Source organism: Hemitrygon akajei, chromosome 20 (assembly GCF_048418815.1).
Source record: "Hemitrygon akajei chromosome 20, sHemAka1.3, whole genome shotgun sequence".
NCBI classification, from domain to species: domain Eukaryota; kingdom Metazoa; phylum Chordata; class Chondrichthyes; order Myliobatiformes; family Dasyatidae; genus Hemitrygon; species Hemitrygon akajei.
Genome location: NC_133143.1, coordinates 2,495,031 through 2,516,559, shown reverse-complemented (window position 1 = coordinate 2,516,559; position 21,529 = coordinate 2,495,031). Strand labels below are relative to the sequence as shown.

The 21,529-nt window shown below is 42.4% G+C and overlaps 1 protein-coding gene across 3 annotated transcripts in view; it reads right to left on the bottom strand.

The window, feature by feature from the left end:
• trak1a (trafficking protein, kinesin binding 1a) overlaps positions 1 to 21,529 on the bottom strand; it is a 178,002-nt gene that overhangs the window by 35,685 nt on the left and 120,788 nt on the right. For 2 of the 3 annotated variants that reach the window (XM_073072969.1, XM_073072970.1), the window contains 2 exons: positions 7,953 to 8,029; positions 2,588 to 2,704 (listed from right to left, as the gene is read on the bottom strand). In XM_073072969.1, the coding sequence (XP_072929070.1) occupies positions 2,588 to 2,704; positions 7,953 to 8,029 (194 nt within the window). Of the gene's footprint in view, positions 1 to 2,587; positions 2,732 to 7,952; positions 8,030 to 21,529 lie in introns of those variants that run through there. The other variant, XM_073072968.1, reaches the window with a different exon arrangement.

Sequence of the window (21,529 nt, the reverse complement as noted above, 5' to 3'; positions counted from 1 at the left end):
CTTCTGCCAATGGGCACAAGCACCCAGCACTGCAAGCCCCAATCTCAGTGCTCCCTGGCAGTACAGAGACACCAGGAGCAAACGCCGCAAACCTGACTGAAAGGTCTTCAAACCGAGTGTTAATTCTGTTGCTCTTCCACAGATGCTGACTAATCTGCTAAGTGTTTTTAATGTTCCCGGTACCTACTGTAGATATTGCTACCTTCTTTTCACAGATGCTACATTGCTTTATTTCCTATCCTTCCTTGGTTCAGAACAACATCACGCAGCAGCGTAAAGGGACAATGTGGGCCCGGTGCTTACGTGGAAGCTGGCAGAGGGATGCTTGACGTCTCAGGTTATTCCATCAGGACAGAAAGACCAGTGCACCGGTTCACAACCTGGTGTCCACGGACTCCTTCCTCAATGGTATTGGTTCATAACACAAAAGAAGTTGGGAACCCCTGGTCTGGAGTGTATTGACCAGTATAAGAAATGGAGAGGGAGGAGGGTTATAGGCATGTCCACTGTGTAAGGAGGGGGATGATGGACAGATGGAGCTTGGTGGAGGGAAGGGTAGAGTTTGTAGACAGCAGCTGGTGGAAACACACAAGGAGTAGGGGTAGATGGAGCAACGTGAGGTGGAGGAGTGGATTGCAGTGGAGACGAGTATAGCAGATGATTAGTGGAGATAAAGAAATGCAGATACTGGAATCTGACACATTAGATTTGACCCAATCTGATTATTCTGGCATGTGAACAGGCAGTGAACAGAGGGACAAGGACCATGTGCAGGCCGATAAGCAGTTTAAATTAGCATCAAGGTCAACGCAACATCATGGGCAAAAGGACCTGTTCCTGTACTGTACGGTTCAATGCTTTACTTTCTGTCTGTCAGTCAGGAAGGTGATGAGTGGAAGCAGGCACATGAGAGAGATAATGGATAGATGGGATCACTGGGGGAGAGGATAAGTCCACATGACATAAGAGCAGAGTCGGGCCATTTGAGTCTGCTCCACCGTTTCATCATGGCTGATTCTTTATCACCCTCTACACCGTCAGTGAAGCTTGCGAGTGAGAGGAAGATGGAGCGAGGTGAGCGGGTGAAATGGAACCTGATTGGAGCAGAAAGAGAGAGAAGACACGAGCAGAGTGAGTTATCTAAGAAGAGAAAACTCAATGTTCACACCACTGGGCTGTAGACCAGCAGGCAGGATATGTGCTGTTGTCCTAGTTTGCATTTGGCCTGACTCTGGCTGAGGAGAAAGCAGAGGTCATGCAGGCATGAGAACAGAAGGAGAAGGAGCTGGGAATGGTCATTGCGAAGCAGATGCCCGGTCTGCTCTTGGACTCATTGCTATAGAGGGGACAATATAGGGAGCAATGAACGCAGTAGAAGAGGTTGAAGATGGTGTACCTGGACCTCTGATTCACTTTGAAGGCCCGCTTAGGTCGCTGAATAGTGGTGAGGAAGGTGGTGTAGGGACAGGTTTTGCATCTCCTGTGGATGCGGGTTAAGTGTCAGGGGACGGGGGGGGGTTGAGGAGGGTTGACCGGGTCAGAGTCATGGGGAAAGCAACCCCCAAGAAAAGCAGAAAGGGATGGTGAAGGAGAAGACTGACATGATGACATTCTGGTGGAAATGTCAGCACATGGTTTTTTGGATGCTGGTGCGATGAAAGGTGAGAGCTCCCTACTCTGTCTGGGAGAGTGAGAGAAGTGTGGGAAATGGAGTAGATGTGGATAAGAGCTTCATTAGCAGCAGAGGGGAAGCTACAGTTCCAAAACAAGGACATTTCTGATAGCCTGGAGTAGAAAGCCTCGCCTTGAGAGTAGATATGGTGGAGACTAAGAGAAAGTGATGACATACTTAAAGGAGATTGGGTGGGAAGAGACGTAGCTGAGGAGGATGTGGGAGTCCATGGCTTAGGTTATCTCCAGGGGTAGATATAGAGAGATCCATAAAAGGGAGAGAAATATCAAAAATGTTCAAGTAAAATTGAGGGTTGGGTGGAAGTTCTAAATAAATGAATAAATATAGTTCATAGCAAAGGTGACAAAAATTGATGAGCTCTGCATGTGTAATAGGCAGCACCAATAGTCATTGATGAAAGCATGGGGGGGGGCATAGAGGTTTCGAACAAAGACTGCTCCATGAAGCCAACTAAAAGACAAGCGTTAACAGGACCCCATATGAATACCAATGACTATACTTTTATCTGTAGAAAGCATATCATGCATTCTTAGGAATATCTCCACCAGTTCTATGTACAGAGCACATGCTGTAATCACTCCTCCTTTGTCAGCTCACAACATACCCAGCAATTCTCCCCAACCCCTTCTCTATCCAGGGAACACTGCTTGCTTTTCCTTCACACTTGCTGGACACTTCCTCAGCTGTGAAGCTTTGGTCAAGCATGCTATATTGACTGTGAACGACACAACAACGTATCCAAAGTCAGCCAACACAGTGCATATACTGTAGTTGTTAAAAAGTACACTCACACCTACTAGATACAAACCCACATTTGATGAAGAAATGTACTCCATCAATCTGAACATTCTTCTAAGCAGCCAGTGGATATAAGCTCAAGGTACCCGGACTCACCTCCTCTCTGGCATGCTCCATCTGCTCTTCAAGGTGCTCATTTTTCTCAGTTAGTGACTTGTTCTTCTTTAGCAATGATTGGCCAATTCGTGCCGCCAGTTCCAGGTCCCGTTCTTTCTGCATAAGGGATTGGAAACACTTAATGAGATTGCAACAACAGATCAAAGCAGAGGGCAAGTATAGAGTGAATCGAGAATAATTCCATCCAGTTCCATTCACTGCCATTCAGTGATGGTTGTGATGGAGCCTGCCCTCAACTCCCACATCAATCCCAGACATTTCTCCACAGCTCACCTTTCCTCTCCTGGCTCTATGAGATTGCTTAATCCACAGGCTTGGATTCCATAGCCATTCCATGAAGCAGAGACAGTGATGATTATATCTCAGAATGCCCAACCCTTTGATAGCTCAACATGGCCAAGAGTTGTTAACTTTCAGAACTCTAAAAATCAGAGAACTATACTAAAATTTTTGAAAAGGGCTAAATCAAAAATTGTCTAAAACATAAAGAAAACACAAGTAGCTTTTTTGAGTGATTTGTGTTCTTGGTGGCAACTGAGTCTCTAAAACATTCCCAAATCTCCCAGTTCACCCATCCAAGAACAGAAATTTGGGCCCTCTTTCCAGAGTGCATCAGTGTCAAATGGTGTCCCAGTGCCTTTTGGACAAGAACACTCTCACAAAAAGAAACAGGGTGAACATCTCCAGTATCCAGTAACAGCATTGGTCAATCAAATTCTCGCTCATTGACAACACTAATGTTTGTGAAAATACACTGTGCACAAACTGGCAGCTATGTTCGACACATTACAATATAGGCACTTCTCTGACTGAAGGGAACAGTGAGTCATTTATTGCCTGCACTTAAATCCTTTTATATCCAATAAACTAAATAGAACACACATTTAAATGGAGTGCACATTCTACCTTCCCAATGTGAAATACAACAACATACCAGTGCACAAAATAAAATTATTACCTAACACTTAGAACATATTTTTGTGAGTTGTCTCCAGGCCCATTTCCACAGACACTCTCCTACACAAGCATTCCCTCTGTTTCCCCTCCCAAACCCTCTCTCCACTTAAAACACACTTGTTTTCACACCTCCCCAGTTCTAAGCTTGCCGCCTGAAACATAAACACTCCCTCCAGAGATGCAGCCTGTGCTTTCCTTTGAAACAAACACCAATTGATTGGTTCAGTAATGTTGAGAAACAGATGACAACTGTCAAAGATATTCCTGAAATAATCCCATTGCATTTTATTTAAATGACAAATAAGGCTAACACCCTAAGATACTGCACTGCAAGTCAAACAAGAATTCACAGCAAAAGAATCTGATACCATAAACCCTTGGCTCAGAGGCAACAATATTTTGTCGGAAACACCCATTAACATCTGTGCCAAAACCACACTGTATGTTACATCAAGTTAAAGTTCTACTATGTACAAAGCTTGTCCATGGTTACCAATCTATTGCTTTCTGGTGTTATTCATAGACTGACCCTTGAGTAACAGAATAATGGTGTTCTCCTGAATCAGTTACACAATTCATTAGATAGCCAAGTCAAAGTAATAGTTGTGCATTGAAACAAAACTCTGTGTGGGAAAACTTGCCCATACATCAGGCCAGATACTAAATTCTAGGACAGTGCTATTTAGTTATTTGTCTTGGCATTTAACTGTATGCAATGGTTTTCTGATACACTCTGTATGAAGTCTTCAGTGGGTGGGAGCAAGCAGAGAGAGGGTAGGTGAATGAGGTGTGGCCAAGCAGGAAGAGAAGCCTTTCCCAGACATTACTTTCGAGAGAGAGCACAGTATCGCTGAGAAAACAAGGAAAAAAAACAGAAAATGCTCAGCTATCGGGCAGCATCCGAGGAAGGAAACACAATTAACCTTTCAAATCAAAGATCCATCAGCAGATTTGGGAAAGATTTAAACAAAGTGCTGTTAAATTCCAGTGAGGTGGGAGTGGAGTGGATGGGACAAGGGGAACCTCTCTGATAGGGTGAGCCCAGTGCTATCTTGGTAATATGCTAGTTATCAAGCCATCTAGTTGAATAAACAAAAGCGTCACTCCCTATCACATAAACATGCAGATGCTGGAAATCTTGAGCAACACACACAAATTTCTGGAGGAAGTTGGGTAGCATCAATGGAGGGCAATAAAGAGTTGATGATCCCGGTTGAAACCCTTCATCAGGATTGGGAAGAAAGGGGATAGAAGCCAATATTTTCCCATTTAACCAGAGGATGCAAGACCTGCCCTGCAACCTCTTCCCGTCTCACCATCTAAGGACCGGATTTATCGTTCCAGGTGAAGCAGTGATTCTTTTTCACTTCTCCCAAACAACTACATTGCAGCCGATGCTACAGAGTAATCTCTTCTACAACAGGGGGACCAAAGGCAGATGGGTGACTACATTCAACAGTTACCATTAACTCCGGCTCTGTGTAAGGAATGTCAGTTCTGCCGTTGATTATTCATCTGTAATATTAAGCCAATTGCTGGATAAAACATCAGTTAAGCCACAGTTGGAGATTTGTGTGCAGTTCTGGTCATCAAATTAGACGAAGGATGTGGAAGCTTGGGAGAGGGTGAACAAGGGGATTGCAGAGTATTACTATAGAGAGAAGATTGTTTATTCTGAAGCGTCAGTGCCTAAGAGGTGACTTGTTAGAAAAATGTGAAATTACGAGAGGCATAGATACAATAGATAGTCGAGAATATTTATCCCCAAGACATAAATGTCAAATACTTGAGGGCATAACTTTAAGGTGAGGGGGGAAAAGTTTAAAGAAGATTAGTGAGCAAGTTTACTTTTACACAGAGAGTGGTAGGTGGCTGGAACAGGATGTCAGCAGTGGTGATGGAAGATGATGGCATTAAGAGGAATTTATGGATGTACATTGACTGGCTGCGTGACAACCTGGTATGGAAACACCAATGCCCTTGAATGGAAAATCCTACAAAAAGTAGTGGATATAGCCCAGTCCATAATTGGTAAAGCCCTCCCAGCTACTGAGTACATCTCATGAAACACAGGAAAGCAGTATCCATCATCAGCGACCCCCACCACCCGGGACATGCTCTCTTCTCACTGCTGCCATTAGGAAGAAGGTACAGGAGCCTCAGGACTCACACTACCAGGTTCAGGAACAGTTATTATCCCTCAACCATCAGGCTCTTGAACCAAAGGGGATAATTTCACTCAACTTCATTTGCCCATCTTTGAAATGTTCCCACAATCAATGGAATCACTTTGGACTCTTCATCTCATGTTCTTGATATTTATTGCTTATTTATTAATTATTATTTTCCTTTCTTTTTATATTTGCACATTTTGTTGTCTTTTGCACTCTGGTTGAAAGCCCAAGTTGGGCGATCTTTCATTGTTTCTATTGTCGTTATTATTCTACGGATTTATTAAGTATGCCCACAAGGAAATTAATCTCAGGGTGACGTCTATGTACTTCGATAATAAATTTACTTTAAAACTTTGAAATTCCACAATGACTAATAAAGCTTTCAAGCTCAAACTATGCAAAAGAATGCACAACTTCTACATTGGTGCTTGTGTCTGAATCCTACTTGGTTACTATCATTTCTAATTACAGGCTACCTTGTTGTTGGTTACATGCACAGACACAGTAGAATTTTACTAACTGTGTTACAGGCCAGTGTGACAGCAACCCTATCATGCCTCCAAAGATCCATCAAAGACCAAAACAGAAGCAGGGAACCAACCTCATACATAATTCACAAGATGATGTATATTTTCAACCATCCAAGTCCAAATTCCCATGTGTTTCGAAGTAGGACTTCAAACCCTAAACGATAACTGTGAAGTTACCTCCAGATGCTGCCTAACCCACTGACACCATGTGGTTGGTAGAATCTTAGACGGTGACAAAGAGGCGAACAGGAGTGAGGTAGATCAGTTAGTTGAGTAGTGTTGCAACATACACTCAACATCAGCAAGACCAAGAAACTGATAGTGGAATTCAGGAAGAGCAAGTTAGGAGAACACACATTAATCTTTACTGATCGGTCAACAGTGGAAAGAGAGGGCTGCTTCAGGTTCCTGCTGTCAATATTTCAGAGGATCTACCCTCGGCCCAACATACCGATGCAATCATGAAAAACACACACCAGTGGCTCTATTTCATTTGGAGTTTGAGGAGATTTGGTATGTCACCAAAGACTTCCATATATACAGGTGTCCCCTGCTTTACGAATGTTCGCTTTACGCTGTTTCACTTTTACAAAAGACCTACATTAGTAACCTGTTTTCACATTACAAAGAGGATTTTTGCTTTTACGAAAATTTTCCCATATAAATTAATGGTTCTTTGCTTTACGCCATTTCGGCTTAAGAAAGGTTTCATAGGAATGCTCTAGCTTTGTAAGGGGGGGGGGAGACACCTGTATTGGATGGGGGAGAGCATTTTGACTGGCTGCATCACTGCTTGGTAGAAGCTCTAAAGCACAGCTCCCTCATCAAGTCTGGTTCATCACTCAATATCCAATCCAGAATTCTACAAATCCCTTCTCTTGGGATCCAGCATCAATCTGATTTTCCCAATCTACCTGCATATTGAAATCCCCCATGACTATCGTAACATTGCCTTTATTACATGCCTCTTCTACCTCCTGTTGTAATTTATATCCCACATACTGGCTACTGTTCAGGGTCCTGTATATAACTTCCATGTTCTTCTTACACGCAGTTTTTAAACTCTACCCACAAGGATTCTATGTTCTCCAATTCTATGTCAGCTCCTTTAAAGGATATGATTTCATTCTTTTACCAACACAGTCACTCCACTCCCTCTACCTACCTGCCTGTCCTTTCAATACAATATGTATCCTTAGATGTTAAGCTCCTGACTACGATCTTCTTTCAACCACGACTCAGTCATGCATACATCATTCCAGCTAATTCTTTAAATGCACTACAAATCAAGCTTTTCTGTACATTGTGTGCATTCAAATGTAACACCTTCAGTCCTGCATTCAACACCGTTTCACTTCAACTAACCCCACTTATTCATCTATACTTTCATCCTATTTGTCCTGACGGTACATGATACTGAGAGTAATCAGAGATTACCACCTTGGGGGTTCTTCTCTTCCCTAACTCCTTATTGTGCAGAACCTCTTCCCTCTTTCTACCCGTGCCATCGGTGCCAATGTGCCAACACCACATTTGATTGCCAATGAGAACGTCTCGATTTAGAGACTGAAATCCTAGAGCACAAGCCTATATTTCTGGATAATTTATTTTAAAATGAGATTTAACACAGCAGAAACCAATCATAACAGCACGTCAGTTAATGAAGTTAACAAAAACACTTGCCTCTTCCAGCAGACGTGTGACAGCATCTATATCATTGTACGTCTTAGTCATCTGGCCCACTCGTTCCGCGCACAGGACTGCAAAAGGAGAGAGGTGGACGATGAACATCAGCAATAGCACATGCATGCATCACTTGCTCCCATTCACTCTTACAGGTTCAAAGGGCGGAAGCTTAATTGTATTCAACTTATTGAATTAAACTAAAGTTAACTAAGCAAAATGAATCATTCACAGATTATTTTAAAAAACAAATACACATAATAAATTCATTACTAATTGAATCATTTGCTCTCATGAAAAGGAAGTAAATACCACTGGTTCCCTCAGCCAATGGAAACAAGTCGGACACACAACAGATGTATAACCACAGCCAAACATGGGTGGTAAAATACCCCTAATGAACCAGCTCGAATCGAATCCTGGATGCTATCAGTGCAGCTTACATGTACTTCTTAACTGCTCAGGTTTCCTCTGGGTGCTCCAGTTTTCTCCCATACTGGTGGGTTAATTGGCTACAGTGTGTTACCCCTCGTGTAGGTGAGTGGCAGGAAAATCAAGGAGGATTACAGTCATGTGTGAAAGAATAGGCTGTGGGGCAACCGTACTGAGGGGTGGCTCAGAAAACAAATGTCATATGTCACGGGAAAAGAAAAGATTGAAATAGAAAATAAACACCATTAACAACATGGGTATAAAAAACACAAAATGCTGGCAGAACTCAGCAGACCAGACAGCATCTATGGGAGGAGGTAGTGACGACGTTTCGGGCCGAAACCCTTCATCACTACCTACTCCCATAGATGCTGTCTGGTCTGCTGAGTTCTGCCTGCATTTTGTGTTTTTTTATTTATTTCCAGCATCCGTAGATTCACTCGTGTTGCCTTTTAACAACATGGGTATACTGCTTTAAGAGGAAATAAAAATAGTTTTCCCATTACTTCCTGTTTATTTTGGCTTTCTAAATTCAGGAATTTATACAAATGAAGCTCCTTTAACCATAGGAAGCAGTGCAGTGCAGGTTGATTAAACGAAGGGACAAGGTGTGGGAGGCTTTTATCTGACAGAGGATCGTGACTGGATTGATTTGGATAGCATGCTTCTTGAAGATTTTAGAACTAGGGATTACTACTCACAAATCAGGAGTCACCCACTAAAGAAAGAACAAATTTTCTGCCAGCTCCTTCTGGAACTTTTTACCTCAAAGGAGGAAACCAACGCGGTCACAGGGGGAACATACAAACTCCATACAGACAGTGGAGGGAAATGAGCGTGGGGTCACTGGTACTGTAAAGAGTTGTGCTAACCACTGTAACACCCAATTCCCATTGACAGAAGTGTTAAACTGAAATTACATAAGATCAGCTCTGATTCCACTAAATGATGGAGTAAGCTTGAAAGGCCCAGTGGCCGGGTCCAGCTACTAATCCATATGGTAATTCGTTTGATAGAAATGCAGAGATTCCTTAGTCGGCTTTGAAAAGGGAAGCATGAAAGTAAGAGCTCCAAAATTCACAGTTCAACACGTTGAGTAATAATTCAATTGCCACGTCTATATGTGGCTCCAGGGTGGCGGAATCAAGATATGCCTCTACCAAAGGAGGTGTAGGATGCTGCTTCCCTCTGCTAGCCTGCAGGTCACACTTGGGCAAGGAGTAGCACGAGCTTAGCTCCCTGATCGGGGTCATGTGAAACTGGGCATGTGACCACTGATGCCAGGCAGACAATCTCTGAAGAGCAACACACACAAAATGCTGGAGGAACTCATCAGGCCAGGCAGCATCCAGGGAAAAGAGTAAACAGTTGACAATCTTGTGCTTGTGAATCTCTGGAGTATTGATGATGGCTGGAGTCATCCATCTTGTAAAGACACTGCCCAGAAAGGCAGCAATGACAAACCACCTCTTTAGAAAAGTTTGCAAAGATCATGGTCGTGACGGGAAGAACACCGTTTAACCTACTAAGTTCATGCCAACCATCAAAGGTGGCACGGTTGTGTAGTGGTTAGCAGTACCAGCAACACAGGTTCAATTTCCGCCTGTAAGGAGTTTGTACATTGTTCCCAGGACCATGTGGGTTTTGTCCAGGCACTCTGGTACTGTCTGATCGGTTAATGTAAACTGTCCCGTGACTGGGCTCGTATTAAATCGGGGGATTGCTAGGCAGTATGGCTTGAAGCGCTGTATTTCAATAAATACATAAATATACATCAATCCCAGTTTATTTCCCCACATATACATCAGCTCTACTCATCTATAGAGAATGGACAATTTACAGCAGCCAATTTACTTGTCAACCCATACATCTTGTCGTGGGAGAAAATTAGAACACAGGGACATGTAAAATGTGAAAGCAGTGCAATGGGACAGGTGACTGCCGAGAGGGAAGACAATCGAACCAGATCTGATCCTACCAGAGAGAACAAGTTAGGTGAAATTGATGCTGAACCAGAGAAATGCTAATATGCCCACAGAAAATGAGGTGCTCAGTTTCATTATAACAGCAAGATGCAGGAGGACATGCTGAGACAGTCAAAATAGGAGGGAGTTTGAGAATTAAGGCAACTTCTTGTTTCATTCTCTGCTAATCTGCATCCTCCTTTTCCCAATTCTGACTAAGGCTCTTTAAACTGAAACACTGAAATTTTCACTTTCTGCCAAATCTGCTATTTCCAGCTTTTTTAATATAAATTACAAATATTACATTCTTTTTGTTGACTGTTGCAACAACTTAATAGACCTGTGTGAGCATGAAGATCCTGTCTTCTAAATTTAAATCTGTGCCAGGCTAAGCTCTCATTTTAATTGGATGAACAGGTCATGATGGGACAATTTCATATTTCACTGACCTACTTCCAGGCTGCATTCTGCCTCAGAATACTGTGTGAAAATAGGTTAGCAAATAGCAAACGTCCATATTAGGAACCTTCTTATTCAAAGTCAAAGAGCAACATTACCCTTCAATTAGAAGATATAGATATCTCTCCATTTTCATCAATCCTTCATTCAGCAACCAAGACACTCTAGAAATCAAATGAAGAATTTCATTGAAACTGGTCTGAAATATAGCTGACAGTAAAAGCTGCTTCCACATTTACTTTGACTAAAGATATAATTATGGAGTGGAAGCAGAAGCATCTGGTCCCTGTAGCCTGTTCACCATTTGGTTAAGATCGTGGTCCACCTGACTGCAACTTCAATTAGGTATTCAATCATATCGGTGCCCAAGAAAAGCAGGGCAAGCTGCCTCAATCATTATTGCCCAGTTGCACTCACATCAGTTGTGATGAAGTGCTTTGAGAGGTTGGTTATGGACAGAATCAACTCTTCTCTAAGTGAACCTACTACAATTTGCTTATCGTCACCATAGTGGATGCAATCTCACTGGCTCTCCACTCGGCCTTGGATCACCAGGACAATAGCCACACTTGCATCAGTCTGCTGTTTATTGAGTGCAGCTCAGTATTCAACACAATCATACCCTCAGTTCTCATCATCAGGCTCTGAAACCTGGGCCTCTGCAACTGGATCCTTAACTTTCTCACCAGGAGACCACAGTCTGTGCAGATCGGAAAGAGCACCTCCTCCTCACTGACAACCAACACTGGATGTGTGCTTAGCTCACTGCTCTACTCTCTCTATGTTCACAATTGCTTGGATCACCACAGCTCAAAAACCATCTACCAATTTGCCAGTAACACAACTATTGTTGGTACAATTTTAGATGGTGACGAGGAGGCGTAGAGGAGTGAGATAGATCAGTTGTTTGAGTGGTATCTCAGCAAAACTGTTATACTCAACGTTTGTAAGGCCAAGGAATTGATAACGTACTTCAGGAAGGGGAAGTTGCAAGAACACACACCAGTTTTCATTGAGGGATCAGTGGCTCCAAGTTCCTGGGTATCAATACCTCTGAAGATCTTTCCTAGGTTCAACATATTGATGCAATTACAAAGAGCTATATTTCATTTGAAATTTAAGGAAACTTGATACGTCATCAAAGATTCCTGCAAATTTCTACAGGTGTAACATGGAGAGAATTCTAACTGGTTACAGTATCGTCAGAAATGGAGGGGCCACTGCACAGGATCGGTTTGCTACAGAAAGTTGTATACTCAGCCAGCTCCATCACAGGCACTAGCCTCCCCAACATTGAGGACTCCTTCAAAGGTCAATGCCTCAAAATCAAGGCATCCATCATTAAGGACCCCTATCATCTAGGACATAGCTTCTTCTCATTGCTACCATCAAGGAAGAGAGACAGGAGCCTGAAGACACCCATTCAATGTTTCAGGAGAGGCCTCTTCCCCTCAGCCATCAGATTTCTGAATTCATGAACTATTCTTTTGCTCTCTTTTTTGCACAACTTATTTAATTTATATACTATATATATTACATTTTGTAGTGCGATTTATATTTTGCAATGTACTGCTGCCTCAAAACAATACATTTCAAGACATTTTCCAGTGATATTAAACCTGATTCTAATTCCTCTTACTTCTAAACAATGATTCCTAGCTCTGGATTCTCCAGAATAAACATTTTTTTTGTTTCATCCAAGTTCATTCTCACTCATCCAAACTCTAACAGAAACAAATGCCCTGGCCAACATTTCTTTGTGATTATCTACCTACACCATACATCAATCGAGGAAACATTCTCTTATCTGCTTCCAACATCTTAAGTAGACGAGTACGGCATACAAGTCTCCAAATTTAATATCGCCAATTTGTGATGTAACCAAAGCATAACATCCCCTCTTCTACATTGAATTACCCAGGATCGGTCCATTAGCTTTGGTTGTTACTTGGAACACCTACATTCTTGCCTTTTGCAAATCATACTCCTGTAACGCTTAGACCCTTCTGTGTCTCAGAGTTCTGCAATCTCTATTTCAATAACTTAACTATTTTTCCTAACGAAGTGGACAAATCCAATTTTTTCCATATTACACTCCATTTGCCACATCTTTCAATATCTCTATGTAACCACCATGAGTTCCCTTCAGAACTTTTGTTCCTGTCTATCCTGGAGTTATCAGTAGATGTAGCAATCATACTTTCTGGTGCATTCATCCGAGTCACTTATACAAATCAAAAAAGCAGGGATCCCTGTAGCACACCATTTATTGCATCTTACCAACCACCAGAAGTCCGTTTATGCCTACAGTCTAGTTCCTCTTAACCACCATTCTTCCACTCACACCAGTATGTGACCTCATTTGACATTACAGCTCATCCTATCCCCTCTGGAATTCCACATATCACGCATCTACTAGTTCCCTTACCTCACTGCATTGATTACTTCAAAGATTAACGCTGTGAACTGCAGTTTATTAAGTGATAAGGAGATTCCTGTAACTGTCAGGAGGAAACAAATTTGGGCTGTTTGAAGGACTTAAAAAGGCATTTACACAGAACAGCCACATGTGAGTTTGAAAATGGGGGTTTAATCTGAGTTTAGATATCATGTTCCTGTGTTACACTGTTCTAGATGGAACAAGATTATGTTAAAATCCCACCACAAAGATGAGAAATCCAAAACATTTTTCCCAATTGTCATTTACATTCAAATAAAGGACTTTATAAGATTTCATCCAGCTTTGAGTGATCTTTTTATTAACTGGTGTGAATTAAGAATCACTCTCTCTGAATATCTGAAAAGACAGCCATGACAGATCCACTTCTTCAATTCCATTTTTCCATCTAATCCTAACATGTCTGATTTTAGCACTGAAAATATTAATCATTTGTGAGCAATAATTATCTCATACTATATAAATGTCCAGGCATTAACAATCCAGGTGATTTCAGATGATAAGTGTACAAGAGGACATCATTGGTATCCAGTTAATCCCTTCAAAAGTTTGAGGACAACTTTGTTGCAAATCACAATGCAGTAAATAAAGTGTGGCTCAAGAGATCTAAACTACACTGATTCAAATACCTCTACACCTTCTTATAAATTTACAGAGCTTGAAATTCAATCAGCTCTTGCTTCCAATTATAATAGATTGTAGCTGTAGTGTTAAGAACACCTAAGATCCTTAACTTTAATTCATTCATTAATCCTTAACATTCATCCATTTGGGTTAGGCTACATTCACGGTACAGGTGTGGGAAGAGGCAAAAATATCCAGGAAATAAAGTCACAAAACCTAAAGGCAGAATGAAGGTTGTGTTTCAATAAAACTCTTTCACAAAGCAACACTCATCACAAGAAATCTGCACCACAGAACCCTGAGAAACAATAATATTTCAGATAGCATTTCATGGGAAGTGGAGTTTAAGGCATGGCTTAAAATACAAAGTTCAAAGTAAATTTTATTATCAAAATACTTGGATGTCACTATATACAATCTTGAAATTAATTTTCTTGTGGGCATACTCAAATCTATAGAATAACAACTATAACAAAATCAATGAAAGACCAGAGTACAGAAGACACCAAATTGTCAAATCAAAAAGAAGGCACAATAATAACAAATAAATAAGCAATAAATTCAGTATTGAGATAAAGAATCCTTGAAAGTTGAGCCCACAGGTGGTGGGAACATTTTGATGATGGGACAAGTGAAGCTGAGTGAAATTATCCCCTTTGGTTCAAGAGCCTGATGCTGATGCTGCGGAGTAATAACTGTTCCTAAATTTGGTGGTGTGAGTCCTGAGGCACTTGTACCTTCTTTCTGATGGCAGCAGAGAGAAGAGAAGCATGTCCTGGGTGGTGGAGATCCCTGATGATGGATATGGCTTTCCTGCAACAGCGTTTCATGTTGATGTGCTCGATGGTGGGGAGATCTTTACCCGTGATGAACCAGGCTGTATCCACTACTTTTTATGAGGTTTTCCATTCAATATCATTGGGGTTTCCATACCAAGCTGTGATGTACCCAGTCAGTATCTTCTCCACCACACATCTATAGAAGTTTGCCAGTTTTAGATGAAATGCCACATCTCCACAAACTCCTAAGGAAGTAGAGCTACTGCCGTGATTTCGTTGTAATTGCACTTATGTGCTGAGCCCAGGACAAGTCCTCCAAAATAATGTAAAGTTGCTAACCCTCTCCATCTCTAATGCTCCAATGGGGACTGGTTCATGCACCTCTAGTTTCCTTCTCCTGAAGTCTATAATCAGCTCCTTGGTCTTGCTGACATGGAGTGAAAGGTTATTGTTATGACACCATTTAGCCACATTTTCAATCTCCCTCCTTTATGCTGATTCATCACTACTTTTGATTTGGCCTACGACAGTGGTGTGACCAGTAAACTTGAATATGGCATTGGAGCTGTGCTTAGCCACACAGTTATTAGTGTAAAGCGAGTAGAGCAGGGGGCTAAGCACACAGCGTTGTGGTGCACCTGTGCTGATGGAGATCATGGAGGAGATGTTGTTGCCATTCTGAACTGACTGGGATCTGCACATGAGGAAATCCAGGATCCAATTGCACAAGGAAGTATTGAGGCCAAGGCACTGGAGTTTATTGATTAGTCTTGATGTGCTGATGGTATTGCATACTGAGCTACAGTTGATAAAGAACATCCTGATATATGCAACTTTGCTGTCCAGATGTTCCAAGGTTGAGTGAAAAGCCAATGAGATAGCATCTGCTGTGGACCGGTTGCTCTGGTAAGCCGACCTCCGTCACTCCTCAGGCAGCAGTTAATATGTTCCATCAGCGTGGATGTAAGTGCCACTGGACGCTAGTCACTGAGTCAGGGTCACCAGGCTCTTCATGGGCGTCTGTATGATTGAAGGCTACTTGAAGCAGGTGAAGAGGTTAAAAGATTTCAGTAAACACACTAGCCAGTTGATGCACACAGATCTTTTATATGTAGCCAGGTACCTATCTGGGCAGGATGATATTTGTGGGATGCTTAGCTGTGTTTGTCATCAATGTCCATCAGGTGAGAGTAATGACAAAGACACAAGAAGCGAGAATGATCACCCAAAGTCAGGTCACGCAAGAAGAAAGAAATGCAGATACATGCAAAGCACAAAGAAGAGCATCACACTAACCGCTATTGGGCTCCCACGGTAACGTAGTGATTAACACAACCTCAAGGTTTTCTGGAGCTCAATTCCGCTGCCATTCTGCAAGGAGTTCTCTATACATCCTCCCATGGAATGTGAGAGTTTTCTCTGGGTCGTCCTGTTTCTTCCCACTGTCCGAAGACGTACTGGCTAGGTTAATTGGTTATTGTAAATTGTTAGTGATTAGATTAGGGCTAATTGGGGGTTTCGGGGGCAGCATAGCTTGAAGGGTCAAAAGGGTAAATAGTCGACAATTCGGGTTGAGACCTTTCATCAGAACTCAAGAAAGGTCTCAGCCCAAAACATAGACTGTTTATTCTCCTCCATAGATGCTGCCTGACCTGCTCAGTTCTTCCAGCATCTTGTGTGTGTTGCTCTGGATTTCCAGCATCGGCAAAATCTATTGTTTATATTTTACGTGTTATCTGGACTTACATACTTGTGATCTTGCTGTAAGCAAATTATTCATTGTATACACACCTCACTGTACCAATGCACGTGACAACAAATTTGACTTGCAGCCACACTTAATCCTTCTCCGTTTAGCAAGTATTATGTTCAAAATATATTTTATTTTTCATAAAAATAATCCCAGATTATACTCTTTCATCTTCTTGTGCACGCTTGCAACCTGCCTTTGTTCTTCTGTAAACCTCTTTGCCTCACCAGTTTTGTTCAGCAACATACCCAGCTGCACCCTGCCACCTTCCCGCACCCACCTTCTATAAATCATTACCATGGATTTTGTATCCGAATTTTTAAAATCCGCTGAGAACCAGCAGACAAAGAATAAATAGTCAACAGCTCTCATGTAACAAATGATCCATTACTGATATCTACCCTGACCAGGGAAAGAGCAAATTCAAACACTGAAACTAGCTGGGAATGGATCAAATTTCTTAAAAGTTATCACCTTATGAAATGAGCCCAGGTCTCAGCAGGTAGCTCAAATCATGTCAACTAAAGCTTTAATAAAAAGCTGTAGATGGAAACTCACACCTGGCCCGGGTTGATAGATTCAGTCCAAATGGCTCCAAACAATACTGTTTGGATGATTACTGTCACATGCAAAAACCCCAAGATATTCAAAACTGCAATATCCAAATAAGCTAAAGCCTTGCACAACTGAATCAGACGAAACAAGGCAAAGGTTTCTTAGTTTATCTGCAATCTTTACTGTCTGGGGAGGGGAGTAGGAAAGGATGGGGGTAGGGCTTTGTTTCATTTGACACGGCCTCCCTTTCCTCTCCCATATTTGTAATTGATGGTTAATGTTCAGCAGAATCTCTCTGGCACCACACCTCACAGGCAGGTTAGCTGCTTGCCCCATCTGTGATCTGTCGGCTAAATTATCAGAACCTCTCACTTTCCTGAAGTCAAAAAGGTAGTAGTGATAAATTACATTTTATAGTCTTATTGGTGTAATACAACTCTTCGCTATCAAACAGCATTTCAAACCAATACACAAGTAGTGCCTAGTACTCCTAACTTCAAAAACATATTAGAGAAGGTAAATATAGAGGGGTGATAAACTGCCCCGAGACACATATCAAACACACAATCCTATTCCTTGGAGCATTGGAAATGAGAGATGACTTTTGGGAGTTTTACAGAATCATGAGGGCTTAGATAAACTGAATGGTAGCAGTCTTTTCCCCAGGGTAGGGAGTCCAGAACTAGGAGGCATGGATTTAGTGTGAAAGGGGAAAGATTTAAAAGGGACAAGAGGTAACTTTTCAACAGATGGTGAGTATATGCAACCAGCTGCCAGAGGAAGTGGTTGAGGCACGTACAACAGTATCATTTAGATGGGTACATGGAAGAGTAGGGTGTAGAGGAATACAGATCAAACTCAGGAAAATGAGACTGCATAGATGGGTCCCATGATTGACATAGATTAGTTGGGCCAAAGAACCTATATCATGCGTATGGATCTATGACTCTAATGCGTTACATGTGTTTATGACTGTATTTTGGTTACACTGACTTGATTCAAACTCACTCTCGGAATCAGCGCTCAGCTCGCGTTCAAAGATTAATTGCACATTTTGCACCTTCAATGGAATCTTGTTCTTCAGCACTCACCATCCAATCTATTTATTTGCAGATGATGTTTATGCACCACACATGGCAACAGGAGGGTCTGATAAATTCTTCTGCAGCCTATTGCTCCTGCAAGATGATGTGATGTGTACGGCCTGCTAGAGTAATGTATCCGTATGGAGTGGAAATTATCCCGTGAAATGAGATTGGCATTCTCCATCGATTGTCACAGAATTGTACTACACTGACGCCAAAACCTCTCGATGCAAAGTTAAACTAATGTAGTTAAAGTAACGAGGAGCAGAACTAAGCCACGTAGACACACAAGCCTGTACCATCATTTAATATAATCTTGGATAATCTGACTTTGCACACACATCTACTCATGATTAGTGTAGATCGATGCAACAGGCGGTATGTACCTGACAGGCTGAAGAGCTCGTTTCTGTGTTGTACGATTTTCACCCTATCCCCTTTTTCAGCTGCAACCTATTTATCTGTCCTAAAAATATTAAAAGACACAAGCCATTTGGACAGAAAACTGTACCTCATCTGATCCTTACCTTTAAACAGTGTATAGCAGAGTTTTTCTTCCTGTAATTGATGTATAATTTGTGCTCTGTGTGTTGTCTGTACAAACAGTACCAACATGGCTGCATGCTTCTGCAAGATTTTCACTGCACTTGTACCTTACTCTGTGTGCACTTGTCAATAAACATAACGACATACTGCAAACACATCAACACCCTTAACTTAGCAGGCCAGTTCCATATATGATCTCCACAATGCCTCATGCAAGTGAATTTCAACACCCTTGCAACAATGTGCAACATACTATTAATTTTCTTCATAGCTGCTAACTAGCCTTTTCTAAGTCGAGCACAATGGTCAGAGTTGTGGAGCACAGATACAGGCAGATCCAAACTGTTGTACCCATCTACATTAATCATTTTGAAGAGAAAATTTGCAACACACACAAAATGCTGGAGGAACTCAGCAGGCCAGGCAGCATCTACAGAAACGAGTATAGTAGACATTTTGGGCCAAGAACCTTCAGAAGGACTAGAGAAAAAAGATGATGAGTAGAGTTGAAAGGTGGGGGAAGCGAAATGGAAAAGATGTGGTTGATGGTGGAGGAGGGGAAGCTTCTTTCTTTGAAAAAGGAAAAGATCTTTGTTCTGGAATGGAAAGCCTCATCCTGAGAGCAGATGCGGATCCATTTTGTGAACGCCTTCACTTCCCCATCCTCAAGCCACTCCTCCAGGGATAAGAGGAGTGTCCTCGTCTTGTCCTCACCAGCATCCGCATCCATCACATAGTTTTCCGTAACTTCCGCCATCTCCAACAAGATTCCACCAGCAAGCACATCTCCCTCACCCTCCACATTCCACAGGGATCACTCTCTACTTGACTTCCCTGTCCATTCATCCCTTCCCACTAATCTCCCTCCTGACACTTGTCCTTGCAATTGGAACAAGCGCTACGCCTGCCCCTACACCTCCTCCCTCACTACCATTCAGGGCCCCAAACACTCCTCCCAAGTGAAGCAACATCTCACCCATGAGTCTGTTCGGTTGTATCCACTGCTCTTGGTGCGACCTCTTGAATATCAGCCCATCCATCAGATTGGGCAACGGCTTCACCAAGCACCTACGCTCCATCCGCAAGGGGATCTCCCATTTTAATTCCATTTCCCATTCCGACACGTCTGTCTAAGGCCTCCTCTACTGCCGCGATGAGGCCACACTCAGGTTGGAGGAGCAAAATCTTATATTCCATCTGTGCAGCCTCCAACCTGATGGCATGAACTTCAATTTCTTGAACTTCCGCTAATGCTCCCCCTTCTCTATTCCCCATCCCTTTTCCCTCTCTCACCTCATCTCCCTGCCTGCCCATCGCCCCCCTTGGCTGCTCGTTCCCGCCCCCCCAACCTCTCCTATTAGATTCCCGCTTCTCCAGCCCAGTATCTCTTTCACCAATCAACTTCCCAGCTCTTTATTTCACCCCTCCCCCTCCCAGTTTCACCTTTCACCCTGTGTTTCTTCCTCCCCTCCCCCACCTTCTAACTCTGATATCTCATCTTTTTTCCTCAATCACATCTCTTCCACTTCACTCTCCACCCCCCCTCCCACCTTTAAACTCTACTCCTCAACTTTTTTTCTCCAGTCCTGCTGAAGGGTCTTGTCCCAAAACGTCGACTGTACTCATTTCCATAAATGCTGCCTGGCCTGCATTTTGTGTGTGTTACATTAATCATTTACCAACATTCTGTATGTTGCTTTCAATGTCTTGGCTTCAAGTTTTTGCTGAGCTATTTCTTTACATCATGAAGAGTACCTGCCACTATCACCTTTTCAAACCACCAACCACTTTCTCTGTGAAATAAATTCCTCTTTAAATCTCCTCCCTTCGACCTTCTCATCTTTGACAACCCCACCATGGGAAGGATATTTTTGCTATTTACCACGTTTATCCTCCCCATCATTTTCTGCATCTCCACCACGTCACCCTCTCAACTCCGGGGAAAACAAAACCAGCCTGTCAAATCTCTCCTTTTACCTGTAACGCTCCAATCCAGGTAACATGCTGGCAAATCTCCTCTGCACCCTGTCCAGTACAACTACATCCCGCATAATAAAATGCTGACTGGAAATGTGAGCAGTACTCCCTGTGTCACCTAACCAACGTTTTCTAAAGCTATAACATGGCATCCCAGCTCTCATATTCTATGCCACAGCCAAGAGAGAAAGCATCCTATTTATGTCTCCTTCACCATTTGATCGACATGTGCTACCACTTTCAGGATATAGGCACAGGAGTTTCCTAATAAAGTGGCCACTGACTGTATGGCCATAGTCTTCTGCTGCTGCAGCCCGTCCACTTCAGAGATGCTCTTCTGCCCACCATTGTTGTAACGGTTATATGAGTTCCCACTACCTTTCTGTCAACCAAAGGTGCTATTGTATTATTTAAACACATTTTTTATGATTTTAAGACCATGATGGACATTAAAAACTTAAAGAACTGCAGGTTTTTTTCAGCGAGTTGCCTCCTTTTAGAAAATCTGAAGGAGGTGGACGGTGCGGACTGCGATGCTGCCCTCGACAGAGAGGTGTCAGTGCGCAAACGAGTCTAACAGCAAGTGATCATCCTAGTCACTTTTCTTGTGATTGCAAGATCCTGTTTGACAATGTGGAATGTTGCTAAGAATGAATGTACCAAAGAATGATAAGATCCCTTTGCTTGGGGACTTCAACGTTAGGGTGGGACAGAACAACAGGATATGGAGTGGAGTGCTCAGTAGGCGTGGTATTGGCAAGGTCAATGCAAATGGCATGAGGCTACTTACTCTTTGCTCTGAGTGTAACCTTACCATAACCAACACCATCTTCCAGCAGAAGGCATTGTGGATGCACCCTCACTCCAAACATTGGAACATGATTGATTTCATCATTGTGAGACGTAGTGACATCAAGGATGTTCTCATCACCCGTGCCATGAGGGGTG